Source organism: Phaenicophaeus curvirostris, chromosome 4 (genome assembly GCF_032191515.1).
Source record: "Phaenicophaeus curvirostris isolate KB17595 chromosome 4, BPBGC_Pcur_1.0, whole genome shotgun sequence".
Lineage (NCBI taxonomy): Eukaryota > Metazoa > Chordata > Aves > Cuculiformes > Cuculidae > Phaenicophaeus > Phaenicophaeus curvirostris.
This window is the reverse complement of record NC_091395.1, coordinates 16,548,663-16,570,223: the sequence shown is the minus strand read 5'-3', so window position 1 is coordinate 16,570,223 and position 21,561 is coordinate 16,548,663. Positions and strand designations below refer to the sequence as shown.

At 40.4% G+C, this 21,561-nt stretch overlaps 2 protein-coding genes across 5 annotated transcripts in view; one reads left to right on the top strand and one right to left on the bottom strand.

Annotated features, from left to right (window-relative positions):
- The window catches only part of LRBA (LPS responsive beige-like anchor protein), a 401,088-nt gene that overhangs the window by 204,318 nt on the left and 175,209 nt on the right, over positions 1–21,561 (top strand). For all 4 annotated transcript variants that reach the window (XM_069855353.1, XM_069855351.1, XM_069855355.1 and 1 more), the window contains 3 exons: positions 5,991–6,115; positions 13,303–13,449; positions 16,071–16,207. In XM_069855353.1, the coding sequence (XP_069711454.1) occupies positions 5,991–6,115; positions 13,303–13,449; positions 16,071–16,207 (409 nt within the window). The remainder of the gene's footprint in view (positions 1–5,990; positions 6,116–13,302; positions 13,450–16,070; positions 16,208–21,561) is intronic.
- Positions 19,994–21,341, bottom strand: MAB21L2 (mab-21 like 2). Its single transcript, XM_069854857.1, has one exon. The coding sequence runs from the start codon at positions 21,121–21,123 to the stop codon at positions 20,044–20,046; it is 1,080 nt and encodes a 359-aa protein (XP_069710958.1). The 5' UTR covers positions 21,124–21,341; the 3' UTR covers positions 19,994–20,043.

The window sequence follows — 21,561 nt, the reverse complement described above, 5'->3', positions numbered from 1 at the left end:
CTATGCTAATTTAATAGCTTGCATTAATATGCTGAATAATTGGTATTATAGCAAAGAAGTTGTACTGGGTGGCCTTGGGCCTTTGTTATGATCGGTGCCTGTTACTACAGCAATGACTGTGGCAGAGATTAAGATCCTGCCTGTGCATGATGTTGTTTTGCTTGAGAGTTCCCAATTATTTCCATTTGAAGTCTGTATTCTGAAACTATGGAACATGAAGCGGGGGGGGGGGGGGAATGAAGGATGAAGATAACATGAGAAGGCACAGATTCCGTTAATATTAGAGTATGATTACATGATGTGTCTTTTTTTCTTATATCAAAGCAGTTCGTCCTCATCCTTTTCTTCCTTCTCCTCACCTGCACTTTTCTTTTTATTGTTTTTAGTTAGATAGATACTGCTGAGACTGTAGTGTAAACAAATTACTAATATAAAACGGAATATTACTGGGAATCGGGTCAGGAACCTAATTTACTGAAAAACAGTCACTTTCCCTAGAGTATCGCTATTCTGATTTAGGTTTACCACATGGTGACACAAACACTCGTGCATGAGATCTCTGCATAAAATGCTAAAATTGGTACTGCTGCTGAGAACTTGCTTGTCAAGTTACATCTTCAGTGTTTGCTTTACCACGGTTAAGCTCAGTGTTTTATTTTCCAAAATATGTTAGCTATTTTCAATCATGTTACAAATTAATAATACAGCTGAATGCTCACAAAACACTTTTTAGATTAGTGCTTATAGACATGTAGCTAATCATATTAATGTGCTCTGGTGTAACTTGTTTTTTTAGGTCATATTTTGTGAAAGCTTATTGCAAGAATATTGAAGGGCTTCAGAAAATGTTTTACTTGCTTTCTGAAATTGTGTTTTATCAAGTCAGTTAGTGAAAGATACAATGCATTTTATTATTACATGCAGAATAAGAGAGAATTTAGTTAATATTCTGGACATACAGCTGTGTGAAAATGCAATGGATTTCAATTTACAAGATAAAGCAGTCCCTTATGCTACATGATGCCCTGCAGTCTGCTAGCAGCACTCCATCAAGATTTCTGCAGTGCTTTCTAGAACTTCAGCGCTTTTATCTTTGGATTGACAATCAAATGTGAATATTTATTGCTTTTTTTTGTGAGGAAAAATGTTTGTGTATCTTGCAGCAGATGTCTGGCTTGAGTTCTTGAAGTATTTGTATGGAAGCAGAAGTTATCTAGATATAGAGCAAGAATTATTTCTGAACAGCATTAAAATAATCTAGTGTATTTTATCTGAAAAATTTGTCATCACTACTTGTGATCAATGATTGCTTTTTCGTGTAATTTTCAAGTAGCACCTGCTACTGTGCATTTGATGAGCCACTGCCACCAAAGTGCTGAACAAATTAAAACCAGAAGTTGTGGTAGGCTTGCAGTCAGTGATGGAGAAATTGCAGCGCTGCCTTCTTTCAGGCTTCCTTGCAAATCTATACTGTTGTTACTGATGAATGGGTGGTGTTGCCCTCTGTGTTTGGTTGTCTGTGAAACTAATTTAGCCTGGGTCTCTGTGTTCAAGCATTTACACCTTAGAAGTTGCCATCGCTGTTTGATTGTCTTGCTGATGGTCTTAGTGGACTAACCAAGGAGTGATTAGGTTTGGAGATTGACTCACCTGCTTAACTCTACAGTTAGAGTTCCAACAAGGAGTATGCCATTTGGAAATTTATCTTGGTATCTTCACATGGGCTTAGTGCGTGTGAATAACGTATTATGCTTATGCCACGAACACCTACTGTGTTCTCATTCATTGGCCTGGGAGCAGCCTTGGCTTCCAGATGTGTCAGTGCAATCATTTCTAGCAGTACAGAATTCACACGGACCAATATTTCATATCTGTGTTGTTGTACATGAGTGCCATACAGCAGAGGAAGAACTTCTTTTCTTTAAATAGTAGACTGTGCAAAGACTGTTACAGCAGATTGTGCTGGTCTGAATCTTCGTAATGCTTTTTTTCAAGGGCAGACACACTCTAGTTTCCATCTGCTTTTGTGTGTTGCAGTTGTCATTCATATGAATGAGTTTTCCTGCCTTTAAGGCTAGATAGCCTTCTAGATAGAAGAGTTCATTTAGAGCTCTAGTCATCCTCTGTCTTTGCAGACAATTTCTATGATGCTGTGCTACTTTCGCCTTTCTTTTTTTTTTTTTTTGTTTCTCTCTGCTGTACTGTGTTCATTTGGTACTTCACTAATGTAAGGATCTGAATGGATGCTTCTGTGTTGTGCTAAAATCCATTCTCAATTAACTGGTGGCCTAAGTACAGCCCTAAGACCTTTCAAACTGTTGCTGTTGTAGATTTACACTTTCTTTCCTCTTCCCCACCTCACAAAGTCCCTTTTCTATCCACACTAACATCCTGACTGCTTCTTTTCTGTGCTCATAGAGATAGCAGAATATCTTGAAATACACAGTGGATAAGGCATTACAAGAAGTGATTTTTCAGCAATTGCATGATCCTCTCATCCTTTTCTGGTTGTACCGCTTAGATTCAATTTAAATCTCCCGTAGGGTATGAAGACCAATAGGTAATTTGCACACCTAAAATTCCTTTGCTATAACACCATAATAAAACTAGCACACCAGTTTGTATGTTTTATTTCCAGTTGTGTTAATCTTTGAAACTGGTAGGAAAAATATGTCTCTTGTTCTTGGAGTGAAGATCTGTGAGCTTTTAAGCTTTTTGCCATTGGCCACAGCGAAGTGGCTTTTTCTTTTACACAACACACTCAAAGTCCTGACAGTACAGGGTTGTGTGTATCATTCTGTGTTTCTTCTCATCTCTGTATAGTTCTAACAGGCTGGTTAGTTACATGGGAATTGAGAGGAAGGTTTTATTGCGATGCCGAGTACATAACCTGGTAATTTGGGGAACTGTTTGAAAAATAAAGCAATGTAATGGTTATGCAATTTGAATGAAACATTTACTATCAAAGCTTTGTTTCTGTTCAGTCAATATCGTTACCAAGGAACCACTAATTACTGTGTATCGTGTTAGAGGGGGCCCTGACAAATCCATGCAAATCATATGATTTATTATTCATAAATCCCCAATCCCCTGAGAGACGTTGCTCTTGCACTTACACTAATTGAGTACTTATGTTCATTGATCCAGTCCATATAGCACCTTTAGTCTATATGGCAGCCTTTATTGGAGGGCTGGAGACTGTTTTCAAACGTCCCTTGCAATGGATGGCACTGTCCTGTTCCACACGTCTGCTTGCGTGGCCCATTGCTTCATAATCCTTCAGCAGTTGGTTCTGCCCGAATCATCACTGTTTGTGTCTGTCTCCCCCTGGCTGTACAGGTACAAAGCCTGCATGGCACAGCACCGTTTTTTTAGAGTGGGACCGCAGTTAAGTGGTCTTACCAGTAAGCCAGTTGTTCTAGAACAGCTTTAAAGTATACTGGCATGTATTTATAGTTACATGCATTTATCCCAGTGGCTGCTCTCAAAAACTAAAAATTAGACAACATAGGTGTTTATTTTTGGCTGCGCAGTTTTTTTTGTTGTATATTTTTCTATGTGTAGCGAGTAGATATTTTTTTTTACCTCATAATACGGTGGTTGCCAAGAGTTATAAATACCCAGCTCTGATAGCTGATGTGTTCTCATTTGTGAATAATCAGCGCACCAGTCAAGGAGATGGTATCCTATTCAAATTCCATATGCTGACCTGAAAATAAAAGTAGAGGACTAAAGATATATTATGTTCCAGGATAATACTTTGTGCCTGATCATTGTTACCTATTTTTCCAATAATTTTAGCATAGTTTTATAATGTAGTATAATTGTAATTGTTATATAGAAGAATGGCATTACTTAATTCTATCCAAACTGTCGAAAGATAGATGAATGACAAATTAATAATTTACCATCTTTGCATAATACTATAGCACAGAATACCAGAAGGATTGATGGCAGAAGAGGTTAACAAATTTTAACGGCTTCCATTAGCTTTTCATTGTCATATGTTTGTGGTGCTGACTGAAATAAGCTTTGTAGGAGATCTCAGTCTAGGGAACTAATTATTCGTGCCGATTGCCATACTGATGAATAGACCCTCATTGTATTATTCCCCTGAAGACGAGGAGCAGTCTGTGATTCACGACTGCATCCTGGCTGATATTTGATAATAATTTTAACAGATAAATGTAGGAAGGCAGAATGATGAAGTGCCTATCCATGCTCTGTGACTATCAAAGGCATGCACATAGCCAGCTGTGTTTTGCCTTTTTTCTATAATCACCAGTGGAGAATTTTAAGGTATTAATTGACCTTTGAATAAACCCCTGTCTTCCTGTGTTTTATAATTTTTGTTGGGTTAATTATTCCAAAATAATTGAATTTTTATAATCAAAGCATTCAAATTTTAGCATGATTGTAACACACGCGAAGTGTGAAAATAAAGTACTGGGGCATTTGATTCCAATACTGCAGTATTTTCTGAAAGTAAGAAATCAGGAAGATGAAGAAGAGCACTACGTTTTCTTTGATGTTAGAAAAAGGCTTAGAATTTTCATGAAGGTAAATGCAAAGACCTCCTTCATTTTTATAACGTTATTTTTAGTCACAATTTTTAATGTCTACAATTTGAGTTTGAGAGTAGGGTTATGCAAATTATTCTGGCTTTTGTTACCATGTTTGTTGGAAACCTTCATTTACCTTAAATAAGACTGATTTCTGCCTTTAGACTTCAGAACTAAGAATGTAGATAGCAAGTATTTTTAACATTGATCTCTAAAATTAGTTGTGGCTATTCATTTGTCAGTGTTGACAGGTATACTTTTTATTAGCTCCTGGACCAGAAACAGAATATATATGCATTTGTCTATTGTTTTAATACTAGCAATGTTAACAACCAAAATCAGTGTTTTTTAATTTGGGCTTACAGGTTTTCAGGCTATCGTGACTACTCTATGCTTCAGGCATTTTCTGTTTGTTTATTTGCTGTACCTGAAATTGGTGGGTTTTTGTATATTCTCTGGACTAAAATATTGTTTTACTGTGGCATTCATTCGTGATCATCTAGCAAGATAGTAACTGGCACTTATATATGACCATATTAAAAAGATCTACGTATATGTGGCGCATACAATGGAAAATAATTAATTTGATATAACCTTTTCTAGATGTAATATTTTAAAGTATGCCTTCAATATAGCAATTATTACACATCATAACATGTAGTTTTTAATTAAACGTAAAAACGCAACTACATAAACCAGAAATCCAATCTGATTTGCTTGAAAATAGATTGCTGTTTCACTCTCCTGGAATGGTTTATTTAAAAACAGTAAATGGAAAAGAAATGCATTTTCTTCTGTTGTTCTAAGCCTCAGGGGCTAAATGTAATGAATATTTTAAGAGATTATTTTAATTAAATTCCTGCACATCTAAACAGAGTAATATTTTATTATCACATACATAACCATGTAACTGAGGTATTCATTAAAGTTAACACTTTCTGGACCAAGAATTCATGGTATGATTTACTGACCTTGTGCAAAAAGGCACAAATTAGGAAGAAAAATGAAGGGGGACAGACTTTGATTAATATAGGTAATGCTATACCATATTTATAATAGCCTTTTCCCTATTCTGGTTTATAAATGCAGTCACTGAGAAAGGTGCCCTGCTGAGGCTGAAATGAGGCTGAAATCGGAGCACATGCCACTAGAGTGTGGGGAAACTGATCACACTGTCAGCAATTCATTTCAAAATGATGTATTTAGTGCTCATTTCACCTTCCAAGAAAAAAGGGAAAGGAGTTCCTTAGACTGGAAGGTGATATTGTTATTTTCAAGGACATACCTAAGTAAAAGATTGCAGAAAGGGGGGAGGTTAGGGAAAAAAAGGCAAAAGCAGCGCAAACAAGGAGAGCTTTATGCAGAAATTCAGTGCTACCATGCTGTTTGATAATTGCTAACATATGTGGCTCCTCTGTTTCATTGTAGTCGTCCTCGTGAGTTCTGGCGCCTTGACTACTGGGAAGATGACTTGCGGCGCCGGCGACGATTTGTGCGTAACCCCTTTGGATCGACACATCCTGAAGCGACACTAAAAGCAGCTGGAGAACATGGTCAGTGTAAAATCTGCTTCTTGCCGATAGTAGCAGGTTACAGTATGTGGCAGTAAAGACTAGACCGTCATTCCTATAAGGTGCTAGAAACTTGTCCCAAATACCAAAGGCTTTTGTCATTACATTTCAGATGAATTCGATACAAAGATAAACTGACTGTTACTTCACATAAGCAATGTTGGTATTGGTTAAGCCTCTTCAATGTGTCATAGTTGAGCTGGTGCGTTGTGCGTTCTTTGCATACGACGATTACAACTGTAGTTCTCACTAAGCAGAAGAAAGGGGATGCAATTTTGCCATTAATCCCTGGACACGTTTTCTTGTGGTAAATTACCTATTTATGTTTTAGTAACTTCAGGATAAGATCTCTCCTGATCAGAAATCTGCAGCGATTATTTCAGTTAGCCTTAGCACATATCTTCCTATCATTAGGGATGCATTTAGAGGCAAGATAACACTTCTGAAGCTAAACTCTACTCAGACCTTTGCTTATGTTTAATTTCTTAAGTTTTTCTGCAATATTTTGATATTGAAGAAATAGTAACAAATGCTGAAATGTAAGGTATTGTTCAAGCAGCAAGTGGTAAGGATGACTTCTACCTGGTGATTTTTAAAAAGGAAATTGCATTTCTTAACAGTTTTTTCCCCCATTTTATTATTAGGGATCGCTCAGCTGCACTCTATTCTAAAAGAATGTATTTACAAAACTAATACAATAATCAGTTTGAGAATTCTGTAATAAACCAAACAGATAAACAAACAAACAACTACCCAAAGCTAGTGAACTCTGGGTCTTAGTCTAGAATTTTGCCTTTGCAAGCTAATGAAGATACATTGATGTGATAGAAAAATCTCTCCTATATTTAAAAACAATTTGCTTATAATTAAAGCTTGAGTACCCTTTACCTTAAAGGTACATGTCATGGGATACAGTAATTTAAATTTATGTCTTTTTTCTTTTTCAGTCTGTGAATTGCTGCATACATATATGCATACATACACACACACATCATATATGGAGTCATAAACTTTGTGCTAATTAAAAATTATGAAGACTGTTGTAAGAATATAGAACATCACTGTCATAAAGTTAGTTTCCATCAGGCATTTTAACCTTTGCACTTAGCCTTAAAGGGCCATTTCTGGAAGAAAATGTCTACAATATGTCAGCTGATATAATGCCAAATGTGACATCAGTCCACTAAAATAAATGACCGTACAGAGAATAGTCAATAAAGTGATCTGAAAGCGGTGTTCATAGAGCCGTACATCTTTTACTATAGAAAAAGGAACAAGATGTAGAATTAATTAACCCACTTTTTGCTTTGAGGCTTGTGTTTCTTAATACTATGTGTTGTTTTCATGCCATGGACTTTTAAGGGCACAAGGTTTCTTTCTGTTTAGTGCTCCATGGATAAACAACAACTGCCCCCTTTAGTAATATGTTTGCTCTAAATTAAAAAGATCTTGTAAAAGTTTTATGTATTCTACTCATATTTTTGTATTTAATCTTTAGATTGTTTATCAAAATACTGAAAAATACCTTTATTCTTACTCCAAAATATTTAGCCCTCTTATCTATATTTGTGTAACTAATTCTTTCATAAGTAAACACACACTAATACAATTATTTCTCTTTCATATGTGATATAATGTGATATTTTCACTAATCCATGCTAAATTTCAAGGGCTGTGGCTCATACTCAGTTTGTAATTGACAGAAGTACAAATCTGTCCACACAAAAGAAGAGTGAACAGAAGTAGCACTATTTCTTAGATAGTTGATAGGCCTATCTGGTAACTAACCCTGGTAATTTAAGTAGAGCTAATTGTTTTCTGTCTGTTTTTCTGTTCTGAATGTGACATCATTAGCAGATTTATACTACATTTAATTACTTGATGTTGTTTTATTCTGAATTTAATAGCATACTGCATTTCTTATGTGTTTGCCACTATGTTTCTTTATCTACCCAGTGAATATTCCAGTTTACCATAAGACATTATTTAACGTGCTTTCTGAAAATGTAGATAATTGTTGTCTGCCTAACTAAGTGCGCATATGCACGTGACTGTCTTGTTCCAAGACCTTCCACTGGCAAGATGTAAAATAGATGGCCAAGATACAAATGTAAGTTCAGCTGGAAACTAGATATAATGGATAGGAATACAGAGGTTGCTGGTTGTTTTGGGTTTTTTTTATGGTTTTGTTTTGGGCTTAGGGTTTTTGGTGTGATAAAGAGGTGGGTTTGTTTGTTTGTTTTCCTTAAGTCTCAGAAGGTACAGTTGCCAGAAGGGAAAACTGGAGTGGTCACTTGATTGATATCTTTCTGTATTGTGTTTATAAACTTATAATATTAACCAAGTTCAGGTCAGAAAATCCAATTCTTTTCAGATTTTTGGAACCAGACTTTCAGGCCCTGTTTTCATGGTGTGGATATCCTTAGAATTTGCATAATATTTACCCAGTATTTTATGATTTGTTATCAATAACCTATCCTAAATTATTCTATTTCAATTAATCTTACATATCTCTGGAGCAAAATATTATAAAATAATGAATAAAAGGTTCCCTATTGACTATTTAAGCTTTTCTCAAAACAAACAAGAGCAAACCCAAAACCTGAAATTGCGCATAAGGGATTTTGCCAAAAGAGAGACAGGGGAGAATAACGCATAAATAATGGCAAAGTACTATTGCAGTAACCATGCTTGGAGGCATGGATTTTAGCACACTTCTCATTAGTAGATGTACATTTTCAACTGCTTGGTGTCTTTCAAATAGAACCAGACGTATTCTCCACCCCAGAGAGCTCACAGTCTAGGAAAGATCACAATTTGCAGCTGTGAAAATTATTCAGAAAACATTGGAAGCCTAGGTATTGTTCAGTGAAACCCAGAGAGAACAACAGCAACAATCAGCTCTGTTGCAGACTAGTTATGTGTCTTAGTAGCAAGAACCAATCTTTTCCAGGGATTGATTTGATTTGAAGGAGAACCTCTGGTGCAGAGGTGGCAGAATAAATACCTGAAGACTAATGTTCTCTGTTCAGACAATCAATACCAGCCCCATGACTATACTTCTGGCTACCTTCTAGTTAAAAACAAATTTTTTAATTCTGACAATTTAATTGCCATTCCCAAGTTCACATTAACTTGCTTGGGAAAAAAAAGGCTTTAGGTAATTTTTCAAAGGGGGAAGGAGAAAAAGAAAAAAATTCCCTCCAAAATGGCTATTTATAAAAGTCAGTCTCATAGTGTATTGTGGCGTAAGGAAGGAGAGGTGAAGGGTGTTTGATAGGAAAAGTTTGGGATGGAAAGAGTTAATTATTTTCTGTTTACCCTTTCACCCGTTGTTTAGAAATGAAATCAAAATACTTACGCAGACATGCAAATGCAAAAAAAAAAAAAAAAGAGTTCTTTAAAACTGTTGGTATTTTTAGATTGACTCCCAAATACAGTATTTTGTGAGAGAATCTTTAGCTGATAGAAAATACCTTATTGAGCTTTTTAACAAGTGTTTTTTGTTTTATATTGCTGTTTGCTAAAAATCTGGGGAGAGGGGGATTGAAATAGTCTGTAGCGTTTCCACCAAGGCAATAGGTGGAGTTCAGAGCTTTATGACTGGGAGCGACTAGCAGCTGATCACCTACAGTTTTACAATCAAGTGGTTGGTTTTCTTTGCCTCTACTCAAGGGATGAAAAAAGAAGTATTAGAAATAATGTTTAAAAAATCTGATGTGAATGTGGTCCATTTTTCCATTGTTATCTTTTTAAGCTAATAGTAAGACTAGGGGGAAGCTTCTGGGAACCTGTTTTTAAAAAACAAATAGTAAGAATATTTTGATCTTTTTAATGTTTTCCCTGAAGTGCTTTTCCTGATGTGTTTACCAGACATTAAAAAAAAAGTTATAGTGTCTTCTGTATCGTGCTTGCCGATGCTTTATTTTTCAAACGGCTTTTAAAAATTGTATTCTGCATGTAATGTAAACAGTTTAAAATAATTTGTCTTTCTGTGAATGTGTTAAGCTTGTTCATCAATATAGGCTAAACTATTATTTTTACACCCAAACGTGTCAGAGATTTAACTGGAATAAATAAGACTCTTCAGATGCTGAGATGTGTTTCCAGAAAGCTGCTTGAAGAAACTGGATCTTAAGAGCAGTCTGGAAAGGATTGCATGGAATTGCAGTAACGAATTATAATAATGAAATTGCTGTGCTGTATAAATACTCTACCACCAGGCTGTTACGTCCTGTTAAACCTACAGGCCGTGCGTCTAGGTCTTTATCTTGAAAAGGTGTATGCAAGGTTTGAGTCAAAAGCTCCAGTCATACCAAGTCCTGGCAGAGAGGGTTTTAGGTTAGCGGACGACAGAGCAAAGTTTGGGACCTGAAATAGGAAATCCAATGCATATGAGCATACATAGGAACTGAGTTAGTCACACAATGTCGTGTATCTCTGATCAGTAAATATAGAAAAAGAACTAGACTATAGCCTACCTACAGAAGTGCACGTGTCTCCAGAAAATAGGTGAACCCATGTGGAATATATTCAGTCCTACACAGATACTCGTGTGAGCATGGGTGTGCTGGTTTCAAGTGCAAACCTTTAGTTAAGTCAGTACAGAAAAAAGCTGATTCTGGTTCAGTGTGATGTCTTACTGCCTTCCTGTAGCTCGTATCCACTGATGTGAATGGGCTCTGCACTTTCCCTTGTCTTTGTGTATACACGTTTCATGCATGTCAGGAAATGTGGATAATGTCTTACGCAAAGAGACAACAAAGGTTTGCAAAAATGGATTAATATAACTTATGGTCTTAAACCTTTTGTTGAAAAAAGGAGTTATGCAAGATGTGTTTTTTAATTGGTATAGTATTAGTTGTAGGGGGTGTATATTTCTGTTACCCAGGCATCTTCAGCTTGGAAGTTGCTGTGCCCATTTTGTTTATTCTTAATGATAGATGAAAGACCGAAGGACATACTAGTATTTTGGACCATTGTGCTAAGTATGATCTTGGCTCTCAATTCAGTCTTAAATGACAATAGGAAGTCTAGTCTAGAAGAAATAACATCTTCTGTGTAACACAAAGAGATTGTTGTAAAGGGAGGGAAAACGGCAGGTATGTACTGGTGGGTTATTTTAAAGAACAAATACAGTTCCCCTGTATTAAAAAAAAAACAACTTTATCCCTGGCATGGTTTTGTTCTATTTTACTTTTTTTGATCTCGAAGAGAGTGCTAGTAGGCCACTGAGTAACAGTGCATGTGGTGTATATTAGTGTACTGTTGGTAATTTTACTGCTGCTAACTTAAAATCCTCAAGGGGGAGTTAATTACAGGAAAACCTTTCTAAACATCAGCTGCATATTTTCCATGACAAGAAGGTTTTCAGCTCACATTGAACAACTCCAGAATCTGAGTTATCATTATTTACAGGAGCACATTTTAGAAGAAAGTAAAATTTGTGTTTGCACAATGCAGTTAAAGCTTTACAATAATTTATTTTTAAAGGCTTTGGTACAAGTGGTAGTTTACTGGTAGGGGAGAAAGGACCGTGCATAAACTGCGTTTTATTTTGCATGGCAAATTAAACTTCCTTTTCTTTGTGGTTTTGTTGGGTTGGTTTTGGTTTTTCAGGGTGGTGGTGACTGGGTTTTTCGTAAGCTCCAGGCCTAAACCAAAACCAGAGTATTTGGTGGTTTGGGGTTGTTTTGTTTGGTTGGTTTCTTTTTTTTTTTTTAGTTTTCACTTAATTGAAAAGTTTATTATTTGCAATTTATGTGCATATATTTACTTAAACAATTTAAACTCTGTATTGCCACTGGGGAATCGCTGCCTTCTGTAAATGTTTGCAGATTAACATATTTTCAGAGTAAGCCAGCGGAGCTCCGAGTGTGGCAGCAATCAGGGAAAGCCAGGAGCAGCGCGGTGAAGTTAGTTGGCCCTGATGTGTTTTGTGAAGGTTTTTCAAACACGGCTGTGCCACGTCTGCTTCTTAGAAATAGTATTTTCATTTCTGACTTCGGAAACTTTGGGGGGTTGGAACCGGGTGAGCTTTAAGGTCCCTTCCAACCCAAACTATTTTGTGATTCTGTGAAAAGCCCAAACAACACGACGCACGCTGCTGAGGTTTTTTGGCTTTTTCCACACCGAGTGGTAACTTAGGTGTAGAGCGAGGGATCGCATCTTTCCACCTCCCCCACCCCCTTTTCCTGCTGCTTCGAGCCCGTGGATCGGGAGCAGCTCCCGGCAGCATCCCGGGGCGGGCGGGGAGCGCTCCGGGCTCGGCAGCGGCTTCACCCCTCGTGTGGCCAAACGAGCTGCTCGTTTCCTTCTCTTCCACCCCGAAAATTCCTAGGAAATACCCCTTGGAAGGGCCGGCTGCCGCTCCGCGGTGCCTCCTGGAAGCAGGTGCACGCTCTTCGCCGCCGCCGCCCTCGGTGGGTGAGGATCCCGAAGGTCTTTTCCAACCTAGTGATTATTCCCCTGGCTTCCTTGCGAGAGGGGGGATGTGTTTGCTCACCAAACCCACGCACCGTTTGCCGGCTGACCGCCTCGCTCCCGGGAGCGGCGGGGATGCAGGGATGTGGGGGTGCAGGGATGCGGGGATGCAGGGATGCGGGGACGCAGCTCCAGCCGTGCCGCAGGGCGCCTCTGCGCCTCCCCCCGCTCCCGGGGGGGCTCGTTCCGCCCCCGCTGCCCTGCCCGGGGTGCCGAGTACCCCACCTCGTCCTTCCGAGCTTCCCCCGGGACCCTCTCCGCCTCCCCGGCTCCCGCTGCTCCCGTCCTGCAGCCGCCGGGAAGGGCTCCGGTTCGCCGTGGGGTCCCCTGGGGCTAAACGGAGCTTGGACCCTGGGTACGAGAGTCAGGTTAACACACCAGGCGCTCTGCTTCTAGCTGGAGAGAGAAGTCAACTTCCCAAGGAAGGGAGTCTGCTCTATCCTTCCCCCAGCCCCGTCATAAGCAGAGTTCAACACTGCCGAGCCCCTAGATAATTCTGAGCAAACTTAATAGGATTAAAACTAAATGTGTCCTAACATTAGAGGATTAAGACAGGTACTTCCCATACATAGTTCTGAATGGTTTTCTTCCTGAACTTTCATTAAAAAAAATATATATATCACACCTCTTTGTCACTGTTGCCTCTGAGACCTGACAGACAGTGATGTGTCTCTCTTTCATTTCAGCTCCTGATGAGGATATACTTGTGAAAGGAAAGCAGTCCATCAAGAGTCAAGTTTTAGGGAATCAGAACTCAGAAAGTGAGATTCTCTTGGAAGGCGACGACGATATCATGTCATTTATGGAGGAAAGAGAAGTGGAGAACTTAACGGGTAACTTCTATCTCATTTTCTCCTCAGCTTCTTTTCTATTTAAATTCTGATCTCTCCTGCTCTGCAGTGAATCACGTTGTGGGATACACACTGATAAATGGTTCCTTTCTGTAGTTGGATCATGAAGATAATTTTCTGCACACTTCAGATGCTAAAGGTTTGCATGAGAAGAGGTGTGCGTTTTCTTACTCTGGCTTTTATACCCTTCTTATTTCCACAGTAGATGTTTGTGTTCTAGGAAACCTTCCTTAGAGAAAATAGCTCTACCTCGAAAAGGGCTTCCTTTCTTTGCTTTTGACCTAGTTCCAGTCTTCAAATCATTCAACCTAGTGCACAATTAGGCAAGTTGTCTCTAATTAAAGGCTTTGGAGAGCTTCAATTTTTTTCCTGAATTTATAGAATTGTACATATTGGTTGTTTACTTGGGTTTCCAGGATCTGTACACTGGCTGGATTTAACTGTTTTAAACCCTCCGTCATTCCCCTGTTGAAGTCCCTTCGCCACAGGCCATAGTCTAATTGCACTTTGCTTCTGTTTTCTGAAGAAGAAATAGTACTAATAGATCTTTGAACTTTATTAATTTTACTCAGTTCCATGCAACCTTTGCTGACGTTGCAATCTGAGTGGAGTGTGCCCATTTCCAAACAGTTCAAAATGTAAAAACAGAGTAACCTCCTTGGCTCAGGGACCAAGGAATTATAAAGTCTTCATTGTTATTTGAGGAACGTGGGGTTTACAGGGAAAATGTAAACTTCTTTGTGTTCTCCTGCTTTCTCAACTGGTTTCCCACGTACATTTGCTTCAGGGAAAAATGTAATTTCTTGGATATTTCTGGTTCACTGAGAAGCCAGTTGTATAATCTTATGCTGATAAGTATCATACATATGATAATGCAATGAAATTACTGGAAGTGATTATTTATTGGCAGTTTGCTTATCCCTGAACTGCATTCCACTCCTTTCATTATTTTTAAAAGCAAAGTTAGAAGTGCACCATAATGAAAAAATTAAAACCTGTGTAGGAAGAGTGAAGTAATTAAAGTAACGGGAGAATAATGCAATGGCATTTTCTGTATGTGAATCCTTTTTACCCCTTTCTACCATGAGCTTCCTTCTCAGCAGCCTTCTCTGTTTCCTTCTCTTTTATTATTCATTCATTGGTTCGAGTAATACATTCATACTGTAATAGAGGTGAAAGGGGAGTTTAATTATATAATCTTGACAATGGCAATAGGATTAAGAAGTAATCCTCACTAATAAAGTGGTGTGGGCTAGAAATGAAGTGGAAATTGTCAGGGGTCTTCCACAGGACCTGGACTGCCCCAGCTTCTGCAGCTGTCTACTTGCCCTGTAATTGAATGTCTGCGAGTGATTGAAAAAATGTTATTTCTCTTCTGGATTACATGCTAATGTACAGAGGGCAAAGGGAGACAGCAAAAGAACACATAGCTGCTTATTTCATCCATTTGTGGGGGTGAGCTTTGGGAAATCATGGCAGTTCCACAGCTATCTCATGCCCATCTGCAAACACAATGTATTTGTACGCTGGGAATAGAGGGCAAAGCTGCTCTGATCTCAGCAGAGCATCTCTTCTTTTGTCCTAGTGGCACACATTGAGATTGATGCGAGATTAAGGACCATCACCCTCCTAACAATCGATGGAAATGACAATTCATCTGAATTTTTTGTCAGTTATTCTCACGTTGATTACCTGAATGTGTGTAGCTCATTTATAGATGCTTTATTAAAACAAAATTGTCTATGTCACTTTCGTATCTTCCACTGTTTTACAAAAGTCAGATAATACCATAGCCAAGTAACTTCATTTCCTTGCCTCTTAATCAGCCGGATGACAAACCTAACCTGTTTTCTTTCTGTGTGCGTTAGTTTATATAATAGGTTCTGCATTGTCAGATCTGTGCTGAACCTACTGTTTTCAGTAGTAGTCTGATTTGTCCCTGTGATAAGCCCTGTGGAGATGTGATTATTCCAATAAAAATTCATTCAGTTGGAAACCAACCCTCCAGCTGTTTACTCCCACAGTCCCCGAGCTACACTAACACTGTATGGAATCCTTGAACAATATTTAAGGTAGAATCAAAAGCATCTTTAAAACATTTTACTTTAGGCTCCGTAACATTGTGTAACCTTAACAATAGATTTCTAGCATCCATGAGGGAACACTTTACAGTTGGACAACTTTGAGCCTTGACTGCTATGTTCATCCTTGTGGAAAGCAATCGAAACTCTCCAGTACCTAAGGAACACGTCTGAAAGTAAGATTTCAAGTGTTCATGTGCGCACACTCTATATTGCATATAACAAAAGGTATGCAACTCCCGAAGTTTCTCAAAAAGAAAATGTATCTGAGTAAAAACTATATACTGCCATGCTAAACCCGGCTCTGGCATGTATAATGTATGCATCGGTTTGCAATTGTAGCTGCTTCGATGTTCGGCAGCACAGAGACACTGTAAATCTATTACATATGTTCTTTCCCGGGATAAAGAGAGTTTTGCTTTTTAGGGAAGAGCTATGCTTGAAAAAGGCTTGAAAAGCAAATAATTTGCACTTGTGCTCTTTTCAGTTTTGAATATTTTTGGTGTTTTCACTCTTTGGCAGGTCCGGTTGCCCTAAGCACACCAGCTCAGCTTGTGGCACCCTCAGTAGTAGTGAAAGGCACTCTTTCCATCACTCTTTCTGAGCTCTACTTTGAGGTGGATGAAGAAGATCCCAGTTTTAAGAAAATCGACCCGAAGGTAAGAGATCATTGACCCTGAGCTCTGAGAGATGATGACAAATTACCCAAGACCTTTAATTCTTCATTCAACTTCCTTTACCTCTATTGGTTCGCAGTGTTCCTGCTTTAATAAGTTTGCGACTGAGCATGTATGTTACTGAACTTCACATAGGTGATATCTCCTTTCCTTCTCCTTTTTCTCCCCCTCTCACAATTCACCCCTACTTGAATGTTAATTAGCTTGCTGCGAATAAAGCTCCAGGGAGGTGTCTTTAATAAAGACATCTTGAATCACAGGCCTGTATGAATACTGGAAAGTTCAATGAGGCTTTTAGCTCAAATGCTCTGTTTTACTTCCCTGTTTTTATATAATGCCAGTGTAACGTAGCTCCAAACTTCCTACACTCCTAAGTTTGCAGTGCTTCTGTATCGTATTATTCTACAACAGATTTTACAGGATCTGTTATTATTTATTGTGCCTAAGCAGGAAACGTTAATTGCCCTCTTAAAGTACGTTTCTGAAATGACTTGCTAATTTCCACAAACTTTATTTGCTCCGAGCTTTTTAATTACTAGTGTTTTCTTTAAAATGAGTAGCCTTCAGTAAAAATCCCATTTCAAATAGGCAGTATATTGTCCGATTAGTTTAGTAAGTTGAACATGAATGTTTTCTACAGTATTACAGACACATCTCAAAAGTATGACATGACTGGTAAATATTCCCACATCCTAAGTTAAGCACAGGGATGGGTCTTGCTTGTTTGTTGGGGTTTTTTTAGATATCTGCTTCATATTAAAGAAGGTAACAATTTCTTTGGGAAGGGGGAAAAAAGTCACTGGAAGAAGTAGTGGTTTTCTGCTTGTCTGTAGAGAGTACCTTGTGTGTTAAGCGCCAGTTCAGTTCTTTGTTCTATGAGTAAATTGCTCTTGTCTGTATTAAAAATGGCATCAGTGGGTCTGAAAGCTGGGATTATCAAATCCTGTCAAGGAATAAATTTATTTTGAAAAGCAAAGCTCTCAAATACTTAGAACTAGAATTTAATATAAGCAATTAACTAGAATTTTGATTTTTGTGTTATACCATAAATATGATTTAACTTTTATTTTGATCCTTAAGTATTTTTGAAATATTTCTGAGATTATTTCAAGTATGAGATAGCTCTTAGAATTTTGATAGGCTTCCTTCTTCCATAGTGTTTTTTAAAGCATTTGAGGGTAAAAAAGATTTAAGTATAAAATGTAGAGACAGTTTGATATGCTACTGTATTGCATTTTCCATCTAAAACGTTCTGCTCTGTATTGCATTAGCATGAGAAAAGTCTTACAGCTCTGCATTATCCTGCATTTTTGTTTTCCATGTTTAGCACGCAGGGCGTTTTGAGTACAATTACTAATTCTTACCATTCTTGTTACACGTTTTATGGGCACACTGACATAAAACATACATTCAGCTTGCTTTCTTTTCTCCTGTTTTCGAGTATTTGATAGTGCTTGTTTTCTTAACTGAATAGGCATTCTGGTATGATTTGATTGTACCTTGAATTCTGTATCCGAGAGATTTTATTTGGGCTCCTATAGAAGGAGGAGTTCGTTACGTTGGACTTGTGATGCTACTTTAGCTGGAGGTCTTAAAGGGGAGGGAAAAAAAGACCTTTTGTGATGCCTCTTCTGAGAGGGGGGTGGGTGTAAAAATCAAATCCGAATATAATTATTCTAAAACCCCAGTCAGCTTACAAAGCAGCTTTCTCTGAAGCCTCCCTGCCCCACCCTCTGCCTGAGTAGCTGTACCTGGAAAGCGGTGATGTGAGCTGGGGTAGAAAATGCTCCTTGGGAGTAAAAAAAAAAAACAAAACCAAAAAAAAACCCCAAAATCCACAAAAAAACTGAAGGCCTGTTTAATTAATGAGGGTTCATCTGTTTGATAAATTTAAGTTCCTTGTATATTTGTCTAAACTACCGAAAAGAAAACATTGTGACAAGTTCCTGAAGCAAAACCTGCCGCAGAGATAGCATCAGCAGCGATAAGATCAGAGTTTGCGCTCTGCCCCCCGGGCTGCTTTCAGAGGGAAAGGGGGAGCCCCGCGGGCTAACCCCGGTTTGCCAGGTGAGCCAGGATCTCACCGCTGGGGAGAGAGCTCTGCTGGCTCCCCAAGGAACTTGGGAAAGGCGGCGGGGCTTTGGTGCTCGGGGCTGGAGAGGCTGGGGACCGAGTCCCCCCCGACGCCGCCGCTACCCGCCTCCAAAGGCATTTCCCCGGCTGCTGTCGCACTCGTTCATTTCGTTTTTAACTTAAAAGACAAAAGCGATTTAGGTTCGAATGGCTGTTTTCTTTCCGGATCCGTCCACAGAGAAACGGAAAGCAGTTCTCTGGGGCAAGAACTTAACGTTATTATTATTAATTTTTTTTTTTAACCCCACCCGAAAGGACGCGAAAACTTGCTCGAAATGCTCCGAGCCGGCTCCCAATCTTTCAGGCACAGAACGCTAACGTTTTTAAAGCTTAGAAACGCGTTCCCCTTCAAAATCCTGCAGATATTTCTAAGTCGTCCTGAGCAGATTTAAGGGGAAATGCGGAGCTCGGCTTTGGGAGAGGGGCTGGGGCAGCACCGGGTGCTCCCCTTACGGGTGGCTTCTCCGGGCAGATTTTATGCTCTTTCCTTAAAAATCCGGGGAAAACAAATGTTTTCTTAAAAAAAAGAAAAAAAAAATCGACCGGTTGCCTTAAAGCGCATTAATTATTCGGGGTAGATCTATACTTGCTCCGTGTCAAAGTCGAACGGGGAAGCGAAAGCGAACAGCGATGAATTCTTAAAATACAAGCACTTGAGATTTACCGGGGAAGAAAATAAAAGGAAAGAAAAGTAGAGGGGAAAAAGAAAAAAAAAAAAAAAAAGAAGGTGACGACCGTAGGGTAGGAAACGACATGCTTTCATTCTGTCTAAGTTCTGGCGAGCTGCTGTGTGACGCTCCATATATTCCCAAGATTTAGAGGGGAAGCTTAAAGTCACAGACATACAGCAGATGTTGTCACATGCTGAACTACAGAATAGAGACGATTTTTTTTTTTCTTAGGGGCACTGTTTTTCTAGAAACTAAAGGGAAGTTTAGAAAATGTCAGTGAATATGCCAAGCTAGGGCTTGGGGTAGATGTTGCGTTTAGATTATCTTTACATCTCGTGTTTCCGTTTCTTTTAAAAATTTTACTTCTGAGGTTCAGAAGGAACCTACTCGCCTGAATTTAAGAGCCATTCACGAGAAGTCAGTGTAAAGTTAAAGTAATATTTTTATTACTATTTGCAACAAGTCAGTTGTGGAGCACATAATCTGACCTTGGCACCGAAATACATTTAACATCAGTAAAACTTTTTAAAAGGGAGATTTGTACATATAGTTAAATAATTTTTTTTTCACTTGGTGACAACATTCAGGCAAAACAAGAAAGAATAAGAAAAGGGCTATACATGGATTGGAAAAAAAATGTACCTTTCGCGTTTCGTTTCGAGGTTGCAAAAGTCCCATTTGCTTCTCTTTTTGTGACTTTTTAAAAATTCACATTGGAGGACGTGGGGGGGAGGATGGGGGGAGATGGGAGGGGGGTAGAGGCTCTTCCCTTCTTCCGTGCGAGGCGGTGAGAGTTTATGCGGGGAAAATAGACCGTCTGCAAGTTTTTAAACGCCGAGCCGCAGGTGGGGCGCGTTTCTTTCGCCTCCTCTTTCGCGTTAAATAAAAAAAAAATTTTTTTTTTAATTTTTTTTTTTTTAGGCGCCGTTGTTTTACGGAGGGCGAGGTTCTTTTTCTTTTTTTTGCTTCGTTTTGTTTTGTTTTTTGTTTTCTGCGCTGGGGGGAGTGTTAACCCTATAGCTTGTCGAGGCTTTTGGGGTTGGTGAGGATCTCCCTGGCTAGCCTCCACGTCTGCTTGGCTGCGCTCTCCAGGGCCGAGTGGGGTTTGCCCTGGAAGAGGTCGAGGTTGGGGAGGAAATAGTGTGGGCAGCGGCGGCACTGGAGGCAGGAGATGAGCTGCAGGAGGATGCCGTTCAGGCGGTCGCCCAGGCACGCCTCGTCCCAGTCGGTCTCCCTCGGGTGCTTCTCGCACTCGTAGAGCAGCAGAGTCTTCATGTGGTAGTTGTTGAGGGGCTGCCCGGGCAGCTCCAGGTGCCGGTCGCGCAGCGTCTTCAGCACCGAGAGGCACTTGTTCCTGCAGCCGCCCATCAGCAGCCGGTTCTCGGCCTCGCCGAACTGCAGCACCCAGGCGTCGCTCTCGGCCGAGCTCTGCTTGCCGGTCAGCGAGTAGCACTCCTTGGAGAGCAGGTTGAAGCCCTCGGCCTTCACCTCGGCCACCCGGTTGGGCCCGGGCCAGGGGATGTGCGGCATGGGCCACTGCGCCGCGCTGCGCGGCCAGATCCCCGTGCACTTGAAGGCGGGCGTGATCTGCACCACGTAGCGCTCGCGGATGCGCAGCTTCACCTCGCTCGTGTCCGCGATCATCTTCACCACGTCCCGGTAGCTGCACTTGTCCACGGCCTGGGCCACCAGCGTCTGGAAGCGGGAGCGGATCTTGCGGGCCGACAGGTAGCCCGAGGCGGTGATGAACTCCACCCAGAGGGACATGCTGCGCTTGCGGCCGTCGCTCAGCTTCAGCACGGCGCAGCCCGGCAGGGAGCCGTCGTCCACGAAGTTGAAGACCCCCATCTGGTTGAGGTAGAGCACCACCTCGAACTCGGTGGGCGAGATCACCTCCAGCCCTTCGTAGCGGGCGTCGATCTCGCTCAGGGAGCTGATGAAGCGCGGCTCCTGCACCTCCACCTCCTTCAGCACGTCCGACACCACCTTGCACACCTCGCGGATGGTCTTGGCGATGGCGGCTTTGCGCGCCTGGCAGCGCTCCGTGTAGTATTTGTTGAGCTGGTAGACCAGCTTGGCCTGGGCGGCGATCATGTTGGGGCACAGGTCCGGGCTGTACACCGGGCTCTCGCAGTACGTTGAGGGATCCAATGCTTTAGCGGGGGCTGCAGCTTTGCGGAGGGCGCCGGCCAAATCGCGGACCCCGACCCCCTCCGGGAAGAAGGCGGCGGGGAGAAAGAATAAAAAAAAAATTCAAGAAAGAAAAAAAATCGGGGAGACGACAAAGCGAGGAGGGCGAGCGGCCGGGTTTGGGGTGGCGGTGGGGACGCGGAGGTCGCTGCTGCCCCTGCGCTCGGCGCCCGCCCCCCCGAGCCGCGGAGAAAGCGCCGTCTCAGTGGGTCATGGAAAAAAAAAAAAAAAAAAAAGAACCCAAAAAAACCAACAACAAACAAACGCAAAACCAACCAAAAACCCAAACAAAACTTCCCGCAGAAGGTCCCCGCAGAAAAGCCGAAGTTTAAAACCGCACAC